Source organism: Heteronotia binoei, chromosome 21 (genome assembly GCF_032191835.1).
Source record: "Heteronotia binoei isolate CCM8104 ecotype False Entrance Well chromosome 21, APGP_CSIRO_Hbin_v1, whole genome shotgun sequence".
Lineage (NCBI taxonomy): Eukaryota > Metazoa > Chordata > Lepidosauria > Squamata > Gekkonidae > Heteronotia > Heteronotia binoei.
In genome coordinates, this window is record NC_083243.1 from 79,533,261 (window position 1) to 79,556,626 (window position 23,366).

General features: G+C 40.9%; 1 protein-coding gene and 1 long non-coding RNA gene across 2 annotated transcripts in view; both read left to right on the plus strand.

The window, feature by feature from the left end:
- LOC132590295 (uncharacterized) overlaps nt 1-23,366 on the plus strand; it is a 394,082-nt gene that overhangs the window by 116,641 nt on the left and 254,075 nt on the right. The gene's annotated exons all lie outside the window — the stretch shown is intronic.
- The window catches only part of RTF1 (RTF1 homolog, Paf1/RNA polymerase II complex component), a 70,153-nt gene that overhangs the window by 17,112 nt on the left and 29,675 nt on the right, over nt 1-23,366 (plus strand). Inside the window, exon 5 of the mRNA XM_060263312.1 lies at nt 16,272-16,386. Within this exon, the coding sequence (XP_060119295.1) occupies nt 16,272-16,386 (115 nt within the window). The remainder of the gene's footprint in view (nt 1-16,271; nt 16,387-23,366) is intronic.

A 23,366-nucleotide genomic window follows, 5' to 3' on the forward strand; every position in this document is an offset into this window, starting at 1 on the left:
GTCTAGGAATTTTTTTAAAGCCATGTATGCTAGTGGCCACCAACACAGTCACTGGCAGCTGATCCCACAATTCAGTTACTTGTTGAGTAAAATGTTTCCTGTCTGTTTTGTAACTCTATTCCCTATCACCTTGAATTTTAGTATTATGGGAAAAGGAGAAATTAGATACAGAAAGTTCCCATCTCATATGTAATTCTAAAAATTAGATTATATCCCATCTTTAGTCACCTTTTTTTTCTAAACTGTTTAGTCCAAGACCGGTTAGTCTTTCCTTATAGGATTGATGGGGGGAAAGTGTAGATGACTGGGGAAGGCAATGGCAAACCACCCTGTAAAAAGTCTGCCGTGTAAACGTTGTGAAAGCAACGTCGCCCCAGAGTCGGAAACAACTGGTGCTTGCACAGGAGAGCTTTCCTTTCCTATAGGGTTGAACTGTTCTGCATTTTTTTCAGCTCTGGGAGATTTTTTTTGTGGTGTAGTTACCAGAACTGTGCACAATATTTCAAATGCAGCACCACCATAATTCTGTATAAAGTCATTGTAACATTGGCCATTTCATTTCAGTCCCTTTTCTATTGATCCTTACCATGAAGTTTGCTTCATCACACATAGAGTTAGCATTTTCATCAAGCTGCCTCAGAAGATATATTGCTGAGAGTCAGAATGACAGACATGATTAAGGGGGGTTAAAAATTGTTTTTCTCTGTTTCTAGTTGTTCTCTCAGTTGGCAGATGGTCTATATGTGATGTTGAATGGTGAAAGTGTCAGGGAAGGATAATTCATGTATTTTGTCATAGATCTATGTTCAAGTGTTATGTATCTGGTGTTGGATACATGGGAAAGAATGGCAAGGTTCTTTTTCATTGTTGCATCTGGTGTTGGTCCCACCCTGAATTACTGGTGGTGGTTTTGGATTTGGCCGTCGTGGGGACTTCATACCAGGGCCTCATCTTGAGCAGCCCCAGATGGCATGGCCATCATGAAAACTATGGAAGAATTGGAATATAAATATAATCGTTTCAATTGCAACAAATTAAAAGTTTGCTTGAACAAGATATTAGAAATGATGGAGTAAGACAATAACAAACAGAATTGGAGAGAATGCTGTTTGGCGATAATGAAAAATTGATTTCAAGAATTTACAAACAATTATTGAAATGGTCTTCAGAAAATGAAGTGGTTAAATCTCAAATGATAAAATGGGCGATAAATATAAATAAAGAAATACAGATGGAACAATGGGAGTACTTATGGAAGAACTCTATGAAGATATCGACATGTAATAATATTAAAGAAAACTTTTAAAATGCTTTATAGGTGGTACATGACTCCTAAGAAACTGTCGAAAATGAACAATCAGGTGTCTGATAGATGTTGGAAATGTAAAAAACATGAAGGATCTTTCTTCCACATGTGGTGGACTTGTGAAATGGCAAAACAATTTTGGCAAATGATTCAGCAAGAGATTTCAAAGATTCTGGGTTACAACACAAAGAAGGCACCAGAAATCTTTTTGTTGGGTACATGCTTTCAGCTGCACAGACATTATATGCGCAGATGTGGAAGCAAGACAAAATACCAGAAAAGTGGGACTGGATTATGAAAATTATGCATTGGAATGAAATGGACAAGCTTACAAGAATCTTAAAAGAATATGATACAGAAAAATTTAAAAATGAGTGGGGAAAATTTCAGAAGTATGTTGAAAAACAATGGAAGGTGAAAGAACATTTGGTGATTTTTGATAATAGTTAAATGCTATTGGGGAGGGACAGTGGCTCAGTGGTAGAGCATCTGCTTGGGAAGCAGAAGGTCCCAGGTTCAATCCCTGGCATCTCCAAAAAAGGGTCCAGGCAAATAGGTGTGAAAAGCCTCAGCTTGAGACCCTGGAGAGCCGCTGCCAGTCTGAGAAGACAATACTGACTTTGATGGACCAAGGGTCTGATTCAGTATAAGGCAGCTTCATATGTTCATATAGTTTAAAAATGTGACTATGGAATTATACTCTTTCTTTTTTTTCCACCTGTTTTGATAAGGATTATAGTTGAAGTGAGACTATGGGAATATATATTCAATTTTATTTTTATGACAAGGATTGAGGACTAAAGGATTATAACGAAGATGGTTAATGGTTTTTTCCTTATCTTTATTTTACTATAGTTATAAGATTTTTTATGAAGATTCTTAAAATGTTAAAACTACCTTTTATTTCTTGTTAGTATTTCAAGTAAAATGCACCAGTGGAGTTCATGAAAAGGGGGGGAGGGAGGTGGAAAATGTGATGCAATGTATTGGTACTAAATTTTTAATAATAGCTGAATAATAATATAATATGTTGCAGAATAATAAAATTGTTTTACAAAAAAAACCCCTATGGAATTATCCCAGAACATCATAGATGACTACCAATTGTGTTCTGCCCTTCTTCCTTTCCAAAGTATTCCTGGTTATGGTGAGTGAGCTGCTTAGTACTTTGGCCTTCCAGGTATTGAACATCCACTTACATGTTTGTTGTGGATGGAGTCAAGGATCTGGTCTGGTGAAATACACAATTCCTTCTCTTACTCATAAAAGCCGATGGCCCATCTGGATTCAGGCAGCTGGTCAACCTATTGACAAAAGTCATTCATGAGTGGCATAGTATGAGTGATTTGAACTGATCCCCAGGTTCAGTTTTAAATTTAGTAAGCTGTGTAATAGTTTTTAACTTGTGTATTATTTTTATGGCATTATGCCCCTTGTACATCACCCAGAGCTCAGTGTAATCAAATAAATAATAATAATAGTAATATCCTGGTGTCCTTGTTAAAGTAGTGTTCTCTTTTGGGGGTGGATCTTGAACCTTGAATTTTGTCATTTCAAATTTGGGAAATTCAGCTAAAGGAGAACTGGCAAATAATCCCACACCAAAGACTCAGTACTAGAAGTAGACCACCAAGACATAGTGCCTTCCATCTCAGTTTTTTCTAATCAGGGGTGTCAAACTCATTTGTTATGAGGGCCGAATCATATAAATGAGACCTTGTCAGGCCTGACCAGGCCATGTGTGTACCTATTCAAGATTAGATAGCAGATATATACACTTTATAATGGACACAGAGAAACACAAATGTTTTTTTAAAAAATAAAATAAGACTTGCTTAAAACATTAGCACTCGTTGGTCTTGAAAGTGTTTTCTTTGTTATTTCTCCCATGGGATCTGGAGAACTGGGCAAAGGAAGCTCTTTCCCTCCTTCCCCAGGGGACCAGGACTGAGAGGAGCCTTGATCAATGGAGAAAATAGAGGTTTTGCTCTGTAGCTCCTGTGCAGTTGAGCAAGCCTTCCAAAGCAAGCAGTGATGCAGAATGACGCAAGAGAGGGGGAGAAGGAAGCAGGCAAGAGCCAGTTGCTCAGGGGCCTGATAGGAGCCCTCTGGGGGCCTGATTCAGTCCCCAGGCTGCATGTTTGACACCCCTGTTCTAATCTTTTCTGCTACTTTGGGGGAGAATGTCAGTTTTTCATGCTGAAAGCTGTTGAAGATGTAGCTGGCTCTCCTAAAACTGTCAGGAGATTGTGCTCGAGGGATCTTCAGGACAGAGATAGTGGTGGTATTCCAGTGGTTGTGATACACCATAATTCCAATGGGCAAGTTATTGCAGAACATTGACTACAGATATATATTTAACGTAAAATACAAACATGCTTAAAACTCTTGCAATAATTTGTTTAAAATGGAAAGGTAGGGGAATAGTGGGTTTTTACAATGCAATTTAAAAAAACAAAACATCAAAGAAAAGCACAAAGATCACACAGCAGAAAAATGAAAAAAAAATAAAATGCTCTCAGCCTGGAAAAACATGAAATGGCAAGGCATTGCAAGCTTTCCCCCCCTCCTCCAGTCTACCCAGCTTAGCAATAGATCTCCTGTGTAATATACCCCTTCGGCTGTGGGTTCCCAAGTTAGAGTACTCACTAGGCACTAGTTCTCACTCCACTGAGAAGAGACAAAGCTGACTAAGAGCATGGATGTGTTTGTGTCTTTTATAAAGTCTATCTCCTCTATATTTCCTCTATGCAAAATGGCATTACATTTTAGGATATGCATGACTCAGCCCCACAGTCCCATTTCTGTCAGATCCGTTCCTCTTAACAAATGAGTTTGCCACCCCTGCCCTAGGAGAAAACCACAATTTTTCCATTGGAAGAATTGAGGGGAAAGGGAATGGGGGGGCAGAATTCCTAATTTTTCCAGGGGTGGGAAATGGTCAGTAAAATTAGTGAAAGTCGTTTTTTTCATCTTGGTCATTAATTTTTTTTTTAAACCCAACAAAGTCAGTATTTGTTTATTTGAATGCAATTTGTGTGTTTGGGGGGGGGTTCTTTTCATTACTGCATTTTGGGGGAAAGAAGAGGACAAGAAAAAATGCTTGCAGATGCAGTGCAGAAAACTGGGGGATGGTGTGTGTGTGTGCATGCGTGTCCACAACTGGCAGTCATGTCAACCTCTGGTGACTGACTCCTACTGGGGGCCTGGAGATCTGACAAGATGTGGCTTGCCTGGGCTATCCAGGACAGGGCAGGAAATTATTGAAAAATGAAAGTTCATTAATAACTTATTTTTCAGCAACAAAACCCAAAGATAAAGTAAAAGCAAAGGCAAGTCTTATCTTACAGTAAATATGTTTTATTGTCATAATTATTTTGTGTATTTTAATATGTTTTATTTATTAATTTTGATTTTTATACTGCCCATTCCTTTTAAATAGAGCTCGGGCCGGTGTACAACAATAAACAAACAATATATTATTTGGGTTAAAACACTACAATTACAATAACATATCAGTCAGATTTGCTCAGGTGGTGATCTGAATTTCCAGTTATGCTAACATCGGGTGGGGGGGGGAGTGCCAGCCAGATGAATCCCGTCACTGTTTTCAACCTTATGTGTCCTGCGGAACTGCATCAAGTCCCACAGTGCATGGATGTTATTCAGCAGAGAGTTCCACCAGATTCGAACCAGTGCACTAAAAGCCCTGGCGAGGTCAGCTGGATATCTCTTCGGCCGCGGATGACAAGCAAAAACCTTGAACCTGATCCAGTTCTCAGTTGGTAACCAGTGCAGCTCTCGCAGCACGGATCGAATATGTTCTGTTCACAGGGTCTCCGTAAGGACCTGCACCACTGCATTCTGCATCAACTGGAGTTTCCAGGTCAGTCTCAAGGTTAGGCCCTCGTAGAATAAGTTATAGTAGTCCAAACTGAAATTGACTATTTCATGGATGGGCAATCTTCGCAGTGGAAGACGGTAATCAGTGGGGTCCCGCAGGGCTCAGCACTGGGTCCCACGCTCTTTAACTTGCTCATTAATGATTTGGAGTTGAGAGTAAGCAGTGAAGTGGCTAAGTTTGCAGATGACACTGAATTGTTCAGGGTGGTGAGAACCAGAGAGGATTGTGAGGAACTCCAAAGGGATCTGTTGAAGCTGGGTGAGTGGGCATCAACGTGGCAGATGAGGTTCAATGTGGCCAAGTGCAAAGTAATGTACATTGGTGCCAAAAATCCCAGCTACAAATACAAATTGATGGGGTGTGAACTGGCAGAGACTGACCAAGAGAAAGATCTTGGAGTCGTGGTAAATAACTCACTGAAAATGTCAAAGCAGTATGCGACTGCAATAAAAAAAAGCCAATTCAATGCTGGGAATTATTAGGAAGGGAATTGAAAACAAATCAGCCAGTATCATAATGCCCCTGTATAAATCAATGGTGCGGTCTCATGTGAAAAACTGTGTACAATTGTGGTCACCACACCTCAAAAAGGATATTATAGGATTGGAAAAAGTCCTGAAAAGGGCAACTAGAATGATTAAAGGGTTGGAACACTTTCCCTATGAAGAAAGATTAAAACACTTGGGGCTCTTTAGCTTGGAGAAACGTCGACTGCGGGTGACATGATAGAGGTTTACAAGATTATGCATGGGATGGAAAAAGTAGAGAAAGAAGTATTTTTTCCCTTTCTCACAATACAAGAACTCGTGGGCATTCAATGAAATTGCTGAGCAGTCAGGTTAGAACGAACAAAAGGAAGTACTTCTTCACCCAAAGGGTGATTAACATGTAGAATTCACTGCCACAAGAGGTGGTGGTGACTACAAGCACAGCCAGCTTCAAGAGGGGATTGGATAAGAATATGGAGCCAGAGGTCCATCAGTGGCTATTAGTCACAGCATATTATTGGAACTGTCTGGGGCAGTGCTCTGTATTCTTGGTGCTTGGAGGGGGGCAAAGTGAAAGGGCTTCTAGCCCCACTTGTGAACCTCCTGATGGCACTTGGGGTTTGTTTTTTTGGCCACTGTGTGACACAGTGTTGAACTGGATGGGCCATTGGCCTGATCCAACATGGCTTGTCTTATGTTCTTATTACTGTGACTAGGGCAGGGCAGAACAAGTAGGGGGCCCATTGCCTGACCTTGCAGAGGTGGAAAAATTCAAGTCTGACCTTGTCTCCTCTTTGTTTGCCTTAGCAATTGAATAGCTATGGCTATTCAACAAAACTTAATCAGGAATTCAGATAGGTTAGAAAGATCATAAGGTGGCACTCTGTGCTGATGATATGGTGTTGTATTTAACATCTCCAGAACAGTCATTAGTTGAATTACAAGCTATTTTACACCAATTCAGTGTCATTTCAGGTTTAAAGTTGAACAAATCTGAATTGTATCCTGCTTATTTAACAGATCATACTGCTGTTAGAATTCACTCTTTGTTTCCATATAAATGGATCATGCAATCTTGGTGCCATTTAGACACAAATATACCCAGGGCTTTTTTTGTAGAAAAAGCCAGCATGAACTCATTTGCATATTAGGCCACACCTCATGATGTCACCATTGTTTCACATGGCTTTTTTTGTAGAAAAAACCCATCAGAAACTCATATTAGACCACACACCCTGATGCCAAGCCAGCCAGAACTGCGTTCCTGCTAAAAAAAAAAAAAGCCATGAATATACCAATTGTTCTAACAAAATTAATGAAGTATAATTTTACAGTTATTGTGGAATCAACTGTTACTCACTTAGAACATTGGGGTAAGCTTAAGTTTACCTGGGCAGATGAAATTATGATATTGGAAAGTTTTATACTACCTATTTATTTTTGTTTAAGATGCTCCCTATTGCCTTGCCACGCAAGTTTATTCAGAAATGGCAACATATTTTTAATAATTTTCTTTGGGATAAAAAGGTCCCTGGAGTAAAATGTAATGTCTTACTGCCAACCCGCTAAAAGGGTGGCTTAGGGGTACCTGATTTATTTTTCTATTATCAGGCCTTGGTTTTAAGTAACATTACAGAACTATTAACTAGATAGTAAAAGATGATAATGCATTTAGCATAGAGTGCCTACATTCACCCTTATACTTGACTAGAGATTTGCTGGATGGATTATAACACTGATAATCTATAAATAAATCACAAGATATGTTAATTAATATGCTAAACATTTGGGAAAAAAGAGACATTTATTGACCCCAAAAATCTCTCACCTTTTTTGTGATTCATTAATCAATCATGGTTCCTTCCAGGAAATAGAAATCTGTATTTTTTTTCTACACCACCATTTGTCCCAGTTTAACTTGCCTGCCTGTCCTGGGTTATTCTATATTCAAGCTCCTAGTCATCAACAGAGAGGAAGGAGAGCTTCATGGGGGAAGGCATCCTCCTCCCAATGGGAGAAAAAAAATATCCTGGCAGTTTGATATATGCTGCCCATTCAGCTCTCTCCTCCACAGTCAAGAAGAGGGTGCACCCACACCACATTTGAGTCTCCCAAATCCATCCAATGTGGGTGGGGGGAGAAGCTGGCCTTCTTCCCAGCCCACTTCCTATGGAACCGTAACACAAGCACACAAAACCATAGTTATCAACAGAAGTAAAGATGGAAGTGGTGGAGAAACAGCTCTCCCTTTAGGGGATCCAGAGGATGAGTGGGGGGGTGGCTTTTCAGTTTGGTAGAGGGGTCTCCAGAGTACCAGGGGGCAGCCAGACTTGAGACCCAGCACCCAAAAACCATGGGTATCAACACAAAAGCGAGTCAGAAGAGCTTCTTGGGTGAAGGCATCTTTTCCTCAACAGGAGAAAAAGAATATCCTGGCGGTTTGTCATATGCTGCCCACTTTCTCCTCCACAATTAAGAAGGGAGAGCACTTGCACCACTTTTGAGTCCTTCAAATCCATCCCATATAGGTGGGGGGTAGAAGACTGCATGGCACGCAACCCAAAATGGACAAAGAAAATAAGGGGGAAATATGTAATAGAACTCTCCTACCAAAATAAGAGCTTACATGCACTGACAGATGGCAGATTGGTGAAGTTGCAGATGGCAGGGTGTAAAGGGGTTGAAAGGTTCCAAAATGAGTTCTACTAATCAACCCCAGGATTGTCCCTGAACATGCAAGAAAACCCTGGGACAAACAGTGTTGTGATAACCCAGGACAACAATGGGATGACCCCAGGGTGACCTCAATTGAATGTAGAAACAAAAAACAACTCAAGATAAAACCAGGGGTGACCCCTAGTTCAATGCAGAATGTCCATTTGGGGACAGGGTTGAATCAGGATTAAAGGTCTAGTAGGAAATCACCCTTAGAGAAGAAAGTAGGGCATGAGATCCCTTGACTTTTATACTTTCAACTTTGCCATTTATATTGTTTGTCAATTAAAGAATCCCTGGAAAGACTATTAACTGATTTTGAATCGCTATTAAAACAGTTTGATAAAAGTAATATTGGATTAACATCAAAATTATACCATATTTTACTGTCTTTAGTATTTAAAAGTTTAAATCAATATCAAAAACTTTGAGTTTGGGACTGTAGTAATAGAATAGAAGAGAAAAATTGGGAGGTAAAATGGACTTCAAATAACTTTACCTCAAAGATTTTTCACATTTGTTATCAAAGTTTTAGATTAAATTCAAGATGGCATTATACTCCCAAACAAGATAATACCCTCACATTCCAAATACTGCTGGAAAAATTGTTGCAACGTTGCTGATTTATTGCATTGCTGGTGGTCTTGTGAAACCATTAATAATTATTGGTAAGACATATTAGGAGAAATTAAACAGATTGCTAAACAAGACTTACCTTTTCTTTCTGAAATGGCACTCTTAGATTTTTTACCCTCTTCTACTTGCACAAAAACAGAATTAGATGTAATCTCACTATTATTAGCAGTTGTGCATATTGAAATTTTATTAAATTGGAAAAATAGTCATATCCCTATGGTTAATAATTGGAGAACACATCTTTGAAATTTTTTAGTTATGCACAAAATTGCGGTTAACTTAGACATGCCAACCAACAATAACTCAGCAGAAAAGTTTATGCAGACAAAATATTTGATAGAATGTGAGGTTCTGCCAAATAATTCTTATTATCAGAAATGGCTGTTTTGAACTGGCTAATTGATGGTTATATTTGTTTTAAATGATTATTATATATGTTATTTTTATTGGTAGGTATTTTTAAATAAAGTTAATTTTTAAAAAAACCAGTCTGGCAACATTTGTGATCTGGGCCTTCATTGATAAGGAAGCACCCAGAATCACGACCAAGCTCTTGACAGTTGATGCTGGTGTTAAGGACATGCCACCAAGAGCTGGGAGTTGGCTCTGAATCCTCCCTATCCAGCTACAGAACCTCTGTCTTAGTAGGATTCAGTCTCAGCTGGAAACATGAAAATATTGTCCTATCTTCATAAAAACTAATGTTCTCAATTAAAAGGTGTACAGTGGCTGGCTATGAGGATGGTGGAGGCCAGATAATAATAATAATAAATGAAGTCCCAGTTATACTTCAGTTTATCAATAAACTGAAATTAAATTGTTCAGTAATTTGTCAGTTTTTGGTCAGGGCTTTAAAAAAAATTTTGGTCAGTGAAATCAGTAATTTTGGCCCTTTGACTAGTTTCCACCCCTGGCTTCTTTCCAGGCCTTCACATCTCTAATCGTGAATGAGAGCCTTATTTCCTGAGCCTTGGTGGAATCTTGAGCCTTGGTGATGCAGGACAACAATAAATTAAACAGGCTTCCGGTTTGGATTTCATGGAGAATTGATGAGCTTTCCAGTGGGGGAGCTCACCAGACCCTCTATTCTGGACAGAGAAGGTGTTTTAATACCCGCTGTCTACATCATCTAGACAAGATGATGGCCAAGATATGCTTAAAGTTCTGAGGAGAGGTACTTTGGCTAACGAGAAATCCCAGGGGGGGGTTTCTTTTTGGCTTTGAAGAGTCTCTGGAGAAGAACCACTTCCAACGTCTATAGAGGGTATCTGGGGTCGTTAAATTGACATAAATTCAACGTGTGCCAAGCTTCTTAAGGGCTAATTAATCGTGGATGAGAAACAGACCAGTGTGTTTGATGTCGGGTCTTCAAAGGTCAAGAGATTTTTATCTGTTGCTCCGGGACTAAATTGGGAAATATTTGGAAGGCAAACGAAGGTCTGGACACATAAACAACTTGTAATAATAAAGGAGGAGGAGGAGGGGGAAATCTTGGACTGAGTTAAACAGATATAAGGCTTAAAAAAGGCAAAAGCTGATATTGTTTGGAATTTTTGTGGTCACTCCCCCTGAGAGTGGAAGAACTGCAGATCAATAAGTCATTACAGGAAATGACGTCTGGGAACATCGTGAGACTTCACAACCATAGATAACAAGACTTTGTGGCAAGTGTGGGCGGAAGAGGCCATCAAGGGAAGGGAAAACTATAGCTTTTTTTAAGCCCCTCTAGGACTAAACCATAGAGAAACATCGAGCTGGCAACATAGAGAACATATGGGCTGGCAAGAAACCAAGAATTAAGATGAAGATCCTAACAGACACTAAAGAAAGGAGAGGCTTCCAAGTACCGGATTTAAGACTATATCATGATGCAGTTTGTTTGGTATGGATTAAGGATTGGATAGTGTTATTAAACAAAATTATTAACATTAGAAGGCCATGGAAAGGTTTTTGGTTGGCATGCATATTTGTGCTATGGGAAAAGTAAAATGGATGGTTTTTTCTTACATCATTATGTAAGAAGTAGTTTGCTTAAAACTTGGTTGAAATACCAAAAATATGGAGATGAGAGGAAACCGCTGTGGATTGTGCCAACGGAAGTAATAAAGTTATATTCGGATATTGAGGAAGAGAAATGGTTACCATATAAACAATTGTTAAAAATACAAGGAAGCAAAGCAGAATTAAAATCAGTGGAAGAATTGGATTATACATTTAATTGGTTTCAATGGTTACAAATTAAAAGTCTACTGAAGCAGGATATTAGGAATGAAGGAATAAAACAAGAACAGAAATGGAGAAAATGTTGTTTGGTGAGGACGTAAAATTGATCTCAAGAGTATATAAACTGTTACTGAAATGGTCTACAGAGGAAGTCGTAAAATCTCAAATGATAAAGTGGGCAGTTAATATAAACAAGGAAATTCAGATGGAACAATGGGAATATTTGTGGAAGAATTCTATGAAAATATCGACATGTAATAACATAAAAGAACATTGTTACAAAATGTTGTATAGATGGTATATGACACCAAAAAAACCTGTCGAAAACAAATAATCAGATGTCTGATTGATGTTGGAAATGTAAAAAACATGAAGGGTCCTTCTACCATATGTGGTGGACTTGTGAAAGGGCTGTACAATATTGGCAAATGATCCAGCAAGAAATGTCAAAGATTTTGGGATACAAAGTGAAGAAGGCACCAGAAATCTTTTTGTTGGGATTACAAATAGAAAATTTTCCGAAGCAAGACAGAACATTACTTTGGTACATGCTTTCAGCTGCACGGACATTGTATGCACAGTTGTGGAAGCAAAATAAAATTCCAGAAAAATGGGACTGGGCTATGAAAATTATGCACTGGAGTGAAATGGACAAATTAACAAGAACACTAAAGGAACTTGATATGGAAAAATTTAATAATGAATGGCGAAAGTTTCAGAACTATGTGGAAGAACATTGGAGACTGAAAGGACACTTGGTGATATTTGATAATGCATAACTTGTTTATCAGCTATTTTTAATTTACTGAGGCAAGAATGATAGTTAAAATGAGAGTATGAGAAAATATTTTGTTCTTTCTTAAAAGATTATAAGATAGATAATATGACTTAATTTAGTAATATATTGGATCATTAATCAAATAAGGTAATAACCATAAAGAAGTATAAGTTCCTTTTTTCTTTTTAAAAAGTTTTTTTTAAATGTTAAATTAACTTTATTGCTTTTATATTGTAAGTAACACTGGGGAAGTCTTGAAGGGTAGGTGGAAATGTGATACAACATATTGACTTTTATTTGAGAGAAGTAAATGAAATAGTGATATAATAGGTTGTAGAATAATAAAAATTGTTTTTACAACAACAATAAATGAAACTGATTTGATGTGCTTTCCACAAATACCCTATGTAGGGTAATTAGCAGGCTTTTTAATAAGGCATAAGTGGCAGTCTGTCAGATCCATTGCTTGAAACAAAATGTTTTTGGAGTCATTCACTCTCCAGAATTATCAATACTACAGGCACCAAAGTTCTTTCAGATACACAGTATACCCAGAAATCCACCTTGTATAAAAAGGGACATTTAATTATGGACTTACAAACATTAAATTCTGGACTTACAAACTTTTATGTGGGGAGATTCCCACATGTTTCCAACACTGCTAATTATCTGTCTGAATTTCTGCATGTTTGGAAACTGCTCCAATTTGTTTTGACTCCTGCTAACAGGATAAAGATCAACTTTTTTCACCGTTGGAATTACATGACATCATATTCATGGCAATGTGGCTGTAGGACATAATTTGAAAAGTTGTGGCACCTAGCTGGCAATGAGCTTGAACTGCTGTTGGCCCTGAATAATTAACTGGGTGTGGCAAGAACATGTACTTCCAGGTTTGTGGTAGACTGCCATTATCATATGTATTTGAAACATTTCTAACTTTCCTTATCTCCTGGAACTTAGGGTAGCTTACACCTACTTTGAAACCTGGCTCTAAGCTCAGTAACCTGGTAAACTGACATATTAGTGTGATTATGTTTAGTACAGTGGTTAGAGTGTCAGACTTGGATTTTGAATACCTACTTTTTCATAAATCTTGCTCGGTGACCTTGAGGCAGTCACATTCCCTCATTCTAACTTACCTTGTACTGTGGTTGTGAGGGTAAAAAGGAAAGGAAGAATAATATACACTGCCTATAGCAGCTTGGAGAAAGGGGCAGAATAAAACTGCATTAGATGGGTTAGAAACTGATTGATGATGCCTTCTTGTGTTGTGAACACTTGCCATTGACATCTCCTGGAAGTCTGGTCTTGGTAGCTTTGTACTAAGGGTCAGTTTCCCAATCTTAATGTCTTTTTGAGATCAACTTACTTCAGAACTTAGGAGCAGGAGGTAGGAAGTTCAAGGCAGCTTCTTAATGCAACTTTTTTTTTTCTTGGTAAAGGTTGAGAAAGATTGTGTGTGCAGAAGTGCCTTACACAAGCAGAAACTGGGTTAGGAAACTAAGTCAGGATGTACTAAAAAGGAACTTAAATATTCAGAGTACTTTTTTCCCTGCTGCATGGGAAACCGCATGCTCTGCATTTACAAGGCCTTGGTTTGCTCCCAACTAGATTATGGTGCCATGTTATATTTCTGCATTAATATCTGTCATAAAAAAACTTGCGTCTTATCCTTCACCAGGTATTCAGAAAGTGCATTGGAGTGTATCGTGTACTTCCTGCACACAAACTCTGTGCTGAAGCATTGAACCACTATTGAGCCTCTGCCATGTACAGCTTTCTAAACTATGTTGGTAAAATGCAATCCTTAGCCTGCCACTCCACATGGGACCACAGAATAAACGTTATGGAATAAACACTTAAAACCTATAGAAATATTATTTTGACTTTCACATTCCACATGATACAGCATAAACATTCTGCAGTTTGAAAGCTTGTTTGCTACTTAAACATCTTCAGTTCCAGCCTTTGTATTAAGGCTTAAATTTCTGCAGCATCCACTGATGGGTAACTTTTGCCAGCAGGGAGATGGGCAGTGCAGCCCAGCTGACTGTCCTGAACCTCTCACTGGCTTTTGGTACCATTAAACATAGCGATTTTAAAAAAATTATACTGGGGGACACTGTGCTGTGATATTTTCCATTCCAGCTTTGTTGATACCAGAAGATCCTGCATGCTATTTAACATAGGCATGAAAGTATTGGATAAAATCACCTAAAAATAAGGAGAATCAATACGCTAATGACACAACTTTTACATCTTTTTAGCAGAGAGCCAGTTTGGTGTAGTGGTTAAGTTTGCGGACTCTTATCTGGGAGAACCGGGTTTGATTCCCCACTCCTCCACTTGCACCTGCTAGCATGGCCTTGGGTCAGCCATAGCTCTGGCAGAGGTTGTCCTTGAAAGGGCAGCTGCTGTGAGAGCCCTCTCCAGCCCCACCCACCTCACAGGGTGTCTGTTGTGGGGGAGGAAGATAAAGGAGATTGTGAGCTGCTCTGAGACTCTTCGGAGTGGAGGGCAGGATATAAATCCAATATCTTCTTCTTCTTCAATGCCATTTGAGATGGTAGAAATTCGTAAAAGGTTCTGGGGACAGTAATAGATTATATGAGGGCCAATAGACTGAGGTGATATTGGTCAAAACAGCTCAGCAGAGATAAGGTTGGTCAGTTGTGGAAAGAATTGCACCCTCCATTTAAATTTTACATAAGGAGAATCAATATGCCAATGACACAACTCTTACATCTTTTTAGCAATGCCATTTGAGATGGTAGAAATTCGTAAAAGGTTCTGGGGACAATAATAGATTATATGAGGGCCAATAGACTGAGGTGATATTGGTCAAAACAGCTCAGCAGAGATAAGGTTGGTCAGTTGTGGAAAGAATTGCACCCTCCATTTAAATTTTACATGCAAGATCAGATTTCATTTTACATATAGTAATAGATCTCTTGCTGCAGATAGATATAAATTGTGGCATCTGTATGGTGTTACAGCTTCAATTGGTTTGCCAGATATGTCCCTTAGAAAAATGAGATCTGGCCATAGTTACACACAATCACGTCCAAGCTTCCTTATGAACAATGGATTCTTCAAGGCAGCAAACTGCTACACCTTCACTTAAATGCTTCTGGCCCGTTCCTGAGAGAGTATCACTGGAAGAAGAGCCCTGCTGGATCAGAAAAGCAGCCCATCTAGTGCAACATCTTGCCTTGCACAGCAGCCCACCTAGCACAGCACAGAGCCCAGGATCTTCACCTGATGCTGCCTCCTAGCATTATTCCATCCATTGCTTTTGCCCAGCTCTGCATCTCTGGCAGTGAATTCCACATTTTGATTACTGATTGAACAAAAGTATTTCCTTTTGACCATCTTGAATCTATTGTCTATCAACTTCATTTGACACCCACAAATTCTACTGTTTTGAAAAAGGAAAAAAAAGTTCTCTCAATCCACTCTTTCCACCTGACACACAATTTTATAAACATCTGCCATGTCCCACCTTATCTTGTTTATAAACTGAAGAATCTCAGATTCTTTAGCCATACCGTAATCATCTTGGTTGCCCTCTTCTGCACTTCCTCAGTGTTCTGATTTAATTAACAGAATTCAGGATGTGGTTCTACTTTTAAAGCCTTAAATGAACTGTGTCCTGAGTATCTTCTGTACATACATACCAAACATTAAGATCGACTTCAGAGGCCCCTTGAAGATAAATTCAGGTGGGTAGATATGTTTGTCTGAAGCAACAGAACAATGTTTGAATCCAGTGATACCTTCAATTAAGACCAATAAAGTTTTAAATACTGGGAGTAAGCTTTTGTGTGAATGCACATGAAAGCTGATACCCAGAATTAAACCTTGTTGGCTTTAAAGATGCTGTTTTGTTCAGAGGCTTGCTGTAAATGTAGATAAAAATTCCTACATAATTCTCAGGCAATCTACCTTGCATATTCAAACACTCCTGCTGATTCAGTCTCAGTTTTTCCATCTCAGTCTTATGCTTTGAAACACTGGACAGCTAAAAATCATGATTTGCCACAGATTAGGAAAACTGTTGACAATAAATAATGGAAACATTTTTATCTAACTTCATTGTAATTGTTACAAAGGGTTCATTCCTTACTTCAAAGCCATTAATCCACTCTGCTATTTGAATCTGCATTCTCTTTTGCGTGCAGTCTCCTGTTCATATTTTAACCTTGTATTTGTATGCAGGTTTGAAATAAAGAAAAAATTAAAGACAGCAAAAAAGAAAGAAAAGAAAGAGAAAAAGAAAAAGCAAGAAGAAGAACAGGAAAAGAAGAAACTGACACAGATCCAAGAATCCCAGGTAGGAGAAACAATATTTGTGTTTCCTAGAGGCTGGAAATTCTTTTTGGTAGTCATTGGCAAAGCTAAGTAATTTAGATTCCAGTTTATTATGCATCTTAATCTTAACCAAAGGACTTTTCTCTGGGCTGTATAGAATAGTCTTCACGAAAGTTCAACCAAACAAGATCTGGCTGTCCCCCTCTATTATTATCTTCCACCAGATGCAACTTTGTTGTTTTATCTGGTCTTCCCTCAGTGATTCTTATTGACCCCCTCTTCCAGTTCACATGTTTGTGTTCTGTTTTAATTGTTTTAATGGTTTTTATGTATTGATGTGGTTTGATCTTTTTTTAACATTATTGTGTGTCACTTTAAGCCCCCGAGTTGGGTGGAAAGGCAGCTTAAAAATGTTTTAAATTATTTTTCAAAAGTTCACCCCATGTCTAGTTGGTTGTCTTAGATAAACTATCTTGACAGATTCTTATGTTTATGCACAAATGACAGACCAGTTGTAAATCCATGTATCTGGATGGTTTGTCAGTATTTTTCCCACTAATCCACTTTCCTTGGGACTATTCGGGACTATTCATCTTTAGTGCTTGTTAAATACATGCTTTGCTAGAAATGGTCTATCATCACACTGGCCAGGTAACGTTTTAGAAGCATTTGGTTTGTGAGCATGCATTCTATGATATCCATAACACTGAATTTAAGGAATTTTCCTGATGCCAGATTATGTGATTGTAGATATACAATGCAAACCACCCTAGAAGCAGATTTTAATAATCAGAATGGCATGAAACATGTAAGTTTCTACCAAACTGTAGGTAATCACTGTGTGTGTAAAAACTAACTACAGGATTTGTGGAGTGGACTGAGATTTGCATGTGGATGATTCCTGGGGTCAAGGTAATACTTCATCATAAAGTAGTGATGGCTGAAGCAGATTTTTAGAATGCCACCTCAGCTTTGTAAACAAGAGGAAGAATAGCTAGATTCAAGTCTAGTAGCACCTGAGAGGCCAGCAAGATTTTCAAGGTATAAGTTTTTAAGAATCAAAACTCTGTCAGAAAGAAGAACAGGTGTTGTTAATTTGGGGATCTTCTTCGTGGTCTCTGTGCAGGCCCACACATGGGTTATCCGCCAGGATCGAACCCGACCTTGGAGAATTCAAAGCAATCTTGGAGCATTAATTTTGGTGTGCACTTCCTCTCGTCCCGGAGAGGAGGCATCCACTGCGCATGCCTAGACGAGAGGGAGGCGCTTCACCCACCCAGTTTCTTCTTTACCGCCGCCCGGGATACAACTACCTCGCTGAGTCTCCTCTATTCATCGCAATCTTCATCTTTTTCCTGCGCTAGTCCTCACTGTTTTTCCTCACCGTTCGTTGTCTTCTTCTTCAACTCACTGGTATCATTAAAATATATATTACTTAAATATATATCCCTTCTATTTTGGCCTTTGTCCCTCTCCTTCCCCCCCCCTCCTCCGGGCGGATGGAAGGAAAAGACAAAAAATCACTTTCAAAAAGTGTGTTCGGTGCACCTCAAAAATTCCATCTACCGACGGTCATTCTTTATGTCTTTTCTGTCTGGGTGAGGCTCATCGTACCAACACCTGCCTGCATTGTAGCCAGTTTGGGAAGCAAGCAAGAAAAAAACGCACGGCTAGACTCAGAAGTCACTTGTTAGAATCTTCACTGCGCCCTACAATGTCCCATATTTCGGGATCCCAAACCTCGCCATCTTCCCTATCTACTCAAAAGGGAGTGGCTTGACCGGCAGCTTCTGTGGCCTCGGTTCCCAGTAAGCCTAAGTCCGGGAAACATTCCAAGAAGTCTGACGATTCTAGGAAGAGACATCGTACAGAATCGACTTCTAAGGACCCTTCGACTTCAACATCACCAAAAACGAAGTCTAAAACAAGCCATAGACCCTCGGATTCGAAGTCTCCAACAATGACTTCTGCATCGCACCTGACTATCGACACGGCAACCTCGGTACAGACAGCACCGACTCCATTGGAAGCCTCGGCGCCCATCGATACCGTACCTCTCGAGGTCGTACACATTCATTCTCTGTCCCCTTCAGTTCACGGATCTTTACCTGACAAGATCCTCGACACTGAATCTCCATATTCCAGCAGAAGTCAGCGCGCAAACATTCTCGGCGCACACTCATTCCGGGAGGTCTCAATGCCTACCAAACAACAGATAGTGACACCTGCATCTCCACTCCTAATAGAACCCTCGACACCGAGAGAGCCATCCACGCGAGTTCAAGCAGAGAGATCTCGAAGTCATCATAGGGAACTCTATTATTATTATAGCCCATCGAGGTCCAGGTCACCATCTCCTCGCAGATACCGAAGATATTACAGATCACCTTCTTCAGATTCCCATCGGTATCAATACCGTGAAGACTCTCGGTACCGTAAGGTACTTTACCATCCCTCACATCAGGATCAGGCATATCGGAATGACCATCCTCGGTACCGTGAAACTCCTTCACATCGAGACTAGGCATACTGTGAGGACTGTTCTCGGTACCGTGAAAGCCCCTATTGTCACCCTAAACACCACACTACGGTGTCGAAGCCACTGTCTTCAACCAGATCGACTTCTGTGTGTTCAGTCTCTTCTAAACAACCAGAACAGCCTCCTCTGCTGCCCAAACAAACTGCTACAATAACTAAGCCTCTTGAAACACCCATCGAGACCCAGGAAGAGTCCGAAGCTGAGCAATCCGACTCATCCCACTCCACAGCCTCAGTTCTTCCTTCACCGGCATCTGACATTATCAAACCTGCTGACCTTTCACCCTCAGAGGGCTCCAAATCCTGTCTGGATCTGCTATCTAATATGGCTAATTCCCTTAACGTCAAGCTGACTACTGACGCACCTAGAGTTGGATGTAGTCCACGATTTAGTGCACGCAGACCTGCCAGCAGGCTCTTTTCTTCCGATGCTCCGTGGAAACCTTGAAAGAAGCTTGGGACAAACCCGCTTCAGTGCCACCCACATCGAAACGAGTTGAATCCCTTTACAAAATTCATGCTCCTGAATCTAAATTTCTTTTCAATCATCTGGCTCCAAATTCCATGATAGTGCATTTGTCCTCAAAATCAAAACAAACAAGACACCCAGTCCCACCTGAAAAGGAAGGCAAGAAATTGGATACTCTGGGAAGGAAGATCTATTCCCTTACAACTGCCACAACAAAAATCCACAATTATATGGCCTATTTTTTGGCATATGCTTTCAACCTCACCTCCCAACTTAACACTTTGGTTCCTTCCTTACTGGATACAGCACAGGAGCTTCCCACCTCCTTCAGGAACTTACTAGGGTCAGCAAGCAGCAAATTAACACAGTGCGCCATGCTGTGGCATGTTCATCTATGGCCTCTTCGATTGCCCTACGCTGGCATGAATGGCTTAGGTCCTCGTCACTGCAGCCTGACATCAAATTTAAAATAGAGGACTTACCCTTTGATGGACAGGGCCTCTTTAATGCCACCACGGATGACATGTTGACCACTGTTGACGACAGTAGGAAACGGGCCAAAGGATTGGGAGTTACTCAACCGCAATCCCAGCTTAATCGGCAGAGAACCTGGAAACCTTCATATTAAGAAATGTTTTCGATCCCCCCGGCAAGCCGAATTCTGGAAACATAAGGCTCCTCTGGCAAAACAGCCTTTTCAGCAGAGAGCACATCCACAAACCGCAAAAAAGTCAGCACTGGCCCCAAAGCAGTCTCTTTGACTTCTTCCCTCTACCTCTCGATCAGCCACAATACCATCCAGACGCCACCACCAGACTATGACCATTCTACCCCATGTGGGAATCCATAACATCGGATTCATGGGTCCTGGCGATCATCCACAGGGGTTACATCATAGAGTTCGATTCGACTCCAGAATTCCACAGGTTCATACCTACACCCCCCTCTCCTCCTCTACAATCAAAAATCGCCACCTTGCTGGACAAGGGAGCTATAGAACCAGTTCCACTGCAGTTCCATCACATGGGATTCTATTCCCATTGTTTTCTGGTCCCAAAGAGAGATGGGGGGCTGCGCCCTATACTGGATCTTCGAAATCTCAACCTTCATATCCGCTATAAGAAATTTCGCATGGTTACCCTACAATCTATCCTACCACTGATTCCAGAGCAGGCCTGGATGGCGTCAATAGTCCTACAAGATGCTTACTTCCATCTCACCATCAGTCTCCATCACAGAAGATTCCTCAGGTTTGCTGTCAGAGATCAGCACTATCAGTTCCGTTCTCTCCCCTTCGGTCTCTCTACAGCACTGAGAGTCTTCACGAAATGCATGGCTGTGGTGGCAGCAGTACTCCGACAACAACAGGTCTCCATTTACCCTTATATAGACGATTGGCTGGTCGTATCCCAAACATAGAAACTACTTCAGAAGGACATTTCATCTACCCTGTCCCTCCTGTCTGCACTAGGTCTTCAGGTCAATCATGCAAAATCCAACCTGAATCCCATTCAGAACATACAATTTATAGGAGCAAGCCTGTCAACAATATCTCACAAGACCTATCTTCCAGCAGACAGAGTACAGCATATCCAATCCTTAGCCAATACGATCATAATACATCATTCCCAAACAGCCCTCATCTTTCAAAGGATGTTAGGCCTCATGGCAGCCACCACCGCCGTCCTCTGTTTTGCAAGACTTCACATGCGCCCCCTTCAACTGTGGTTTGTTCGGACATTCCATCCACACCTGCAACACCAAATGACCTTACTTACGGTTCCATCTCACATTATCCCATCTCTAAGGTGGTGGACGGTGGATCGTCATCTCCTGACAGGAATGCCGTTTGTACGAACACCGCCCTCTGTGATTGTCATGACCGATGCCTCCAAGTGGGGATGGGGAGCCCGCTTGGGAACACTGACAGTTCAGGGACAATGGTCAGATTACAAGAGATCCATTCACATCAATTGTCTAGAGCTTCTGGCAGTCCACAGAGCCCTCAGATCCTTTTTTCCGTCCCTTCACAACCACCACATTCAGGTCACCTCCGACAATGTAGCCACCGTCTTCTACATCAATCTCCAAGGAGGCACGGCCTCTGTTCGACTATGCAAACAAGCCCTATCCCTATGGCACTGGAGTATCGCCCATGGCATTTTCCTGACAGCAGTGCATCTACCAGGAGTCCAGAATGTCCAAGCAGACACACTGAGTCACCATCTAGTCAATGACCACGAATGGGCCCTCAACTGTCATTACTTGCACACAGTGTTCCAGACCTTCGGAACTCCGACAGTAGATGTATTTGCATCTTGAGACAACGCACAGTGCCCGCGTTTTTACACTCGGGGCCCTCCATCCCCACTGTCGGCGGGGGACGCCTTCCTCCAGCAATGGTCAAGGACACTACACTACCTATTTCCACCAATCCCTCTCATCACAAGGGTATTACAAAAGATAAAGTTAGATCAGACCAATTGAATCTTGATTACACCATGGTGGCCTCATCAACCTTGGCTCACCACTCTTCTCCTCCTCTTGGACAACACACTCCTCCGACTTCCTCAAGTTCAGGACTTGATTTCACAGCAAGAAGGCAGGGTTTTACACCACAACCCGGCACTTCTACAACTGACTGCCTGGAAAATCGATTTCTGAATTTTCCTCTGGACATTCGGCATGTCTTATTCAACACCAAAAAACCTGCTACCAGAAAATCTTATTCCTTGAAATGGAAACTTTTTCGGCGTATGCTGTTCTACGTAACTTCAAACCTGAACTCTCCACTATCACTCAGATCTTAACCTACACCTTATCTCTCTCTAACTCAGGACTTTCGTACTCTTCTCTAAAAGTCCACTTAGCGGCCATCTCTGCATTTCATCCGCATATTGAAGGCTGCACTGTTTTCTCCCACTATGCTACTAAAGCTTTTCTGAATGGAATCCTCCACCTTCATCCCCCAATGCGCCAGATTCATCCCACCTGGAGCTTGTCACTTGTACTGAGCCAGTTAATGAAGCCACCCTTCGAGCCCATGGCATCCATTCCTTTACATCTATTGTCCTGGAAGACAGCTTTACTAGTAGCACTTACTTCTGGCAGGAGACCTAGCGACATCTGCGCTTTTAGAGCAGACCCGCCATACACCATTTTCCATCATGACAGAGTCATTCTACGTCCCGACCCCTCTTTTCTATCAAAGGTGGTTTCAGCGTTTCATCTAGGGAAGCCTTCGACTTTACCTGCCCTTTTCCAACACCCTACCAATGCAGGTCAATGAACTTTACATAACCTGGACGTACGTAGGGCCCTTGCCTTTTACATCGAAAGGACACGTCAGTTTCAAAAGGACACTAGACTCTTTATAGCATACGCTACCCCCAATCAAGGCACTAAAATCTCAACGCAGAGATTTTCTAAATGGGTTGTGACTGCTATTACATTATGCTATAGACTGGCAAAGCAGCCTATACCTGAACATTTACGAGCTCACTCTACTAGAGCCGTTGCAACCTCAACAGCCTTCTGTAGGGGTGTTCTGATGGAAGACATCTGTGTCGCTGCGGTCTGGTCGTCTCCATCTACGTTTGCCTCGCACTACGCCATAGACGTCCATGCACGGCATGACACGTCCTTCGGATAGGCTGTATTACAATCCATCTTCGACTGATGTCCCCAGTCACCTACATTGTAAGTACGATATTGCTTCTTATATGCATAACTAACCTTGCCCTTTGGTTACAGACCCAGCACCCGCCTCCGGACAGAATAGCTTGCCAGTCACTCATGTATGGGCCTGCACAGAGACCACAAAGAAGATAAACAGGTTTCTTACCTGTAACTGATGATCTTCGAGTGGTCATCTGTGCAGTCACACATGCCCGCCCATCCTTCCCCGCTGCTGGTTTCTTGTTCCTGAATAAAATTTTTCCACCTATGCAGTGGCGGGAAGAAACTGGGTGGGTGAAGCGCCTCCCTCTCGTCTA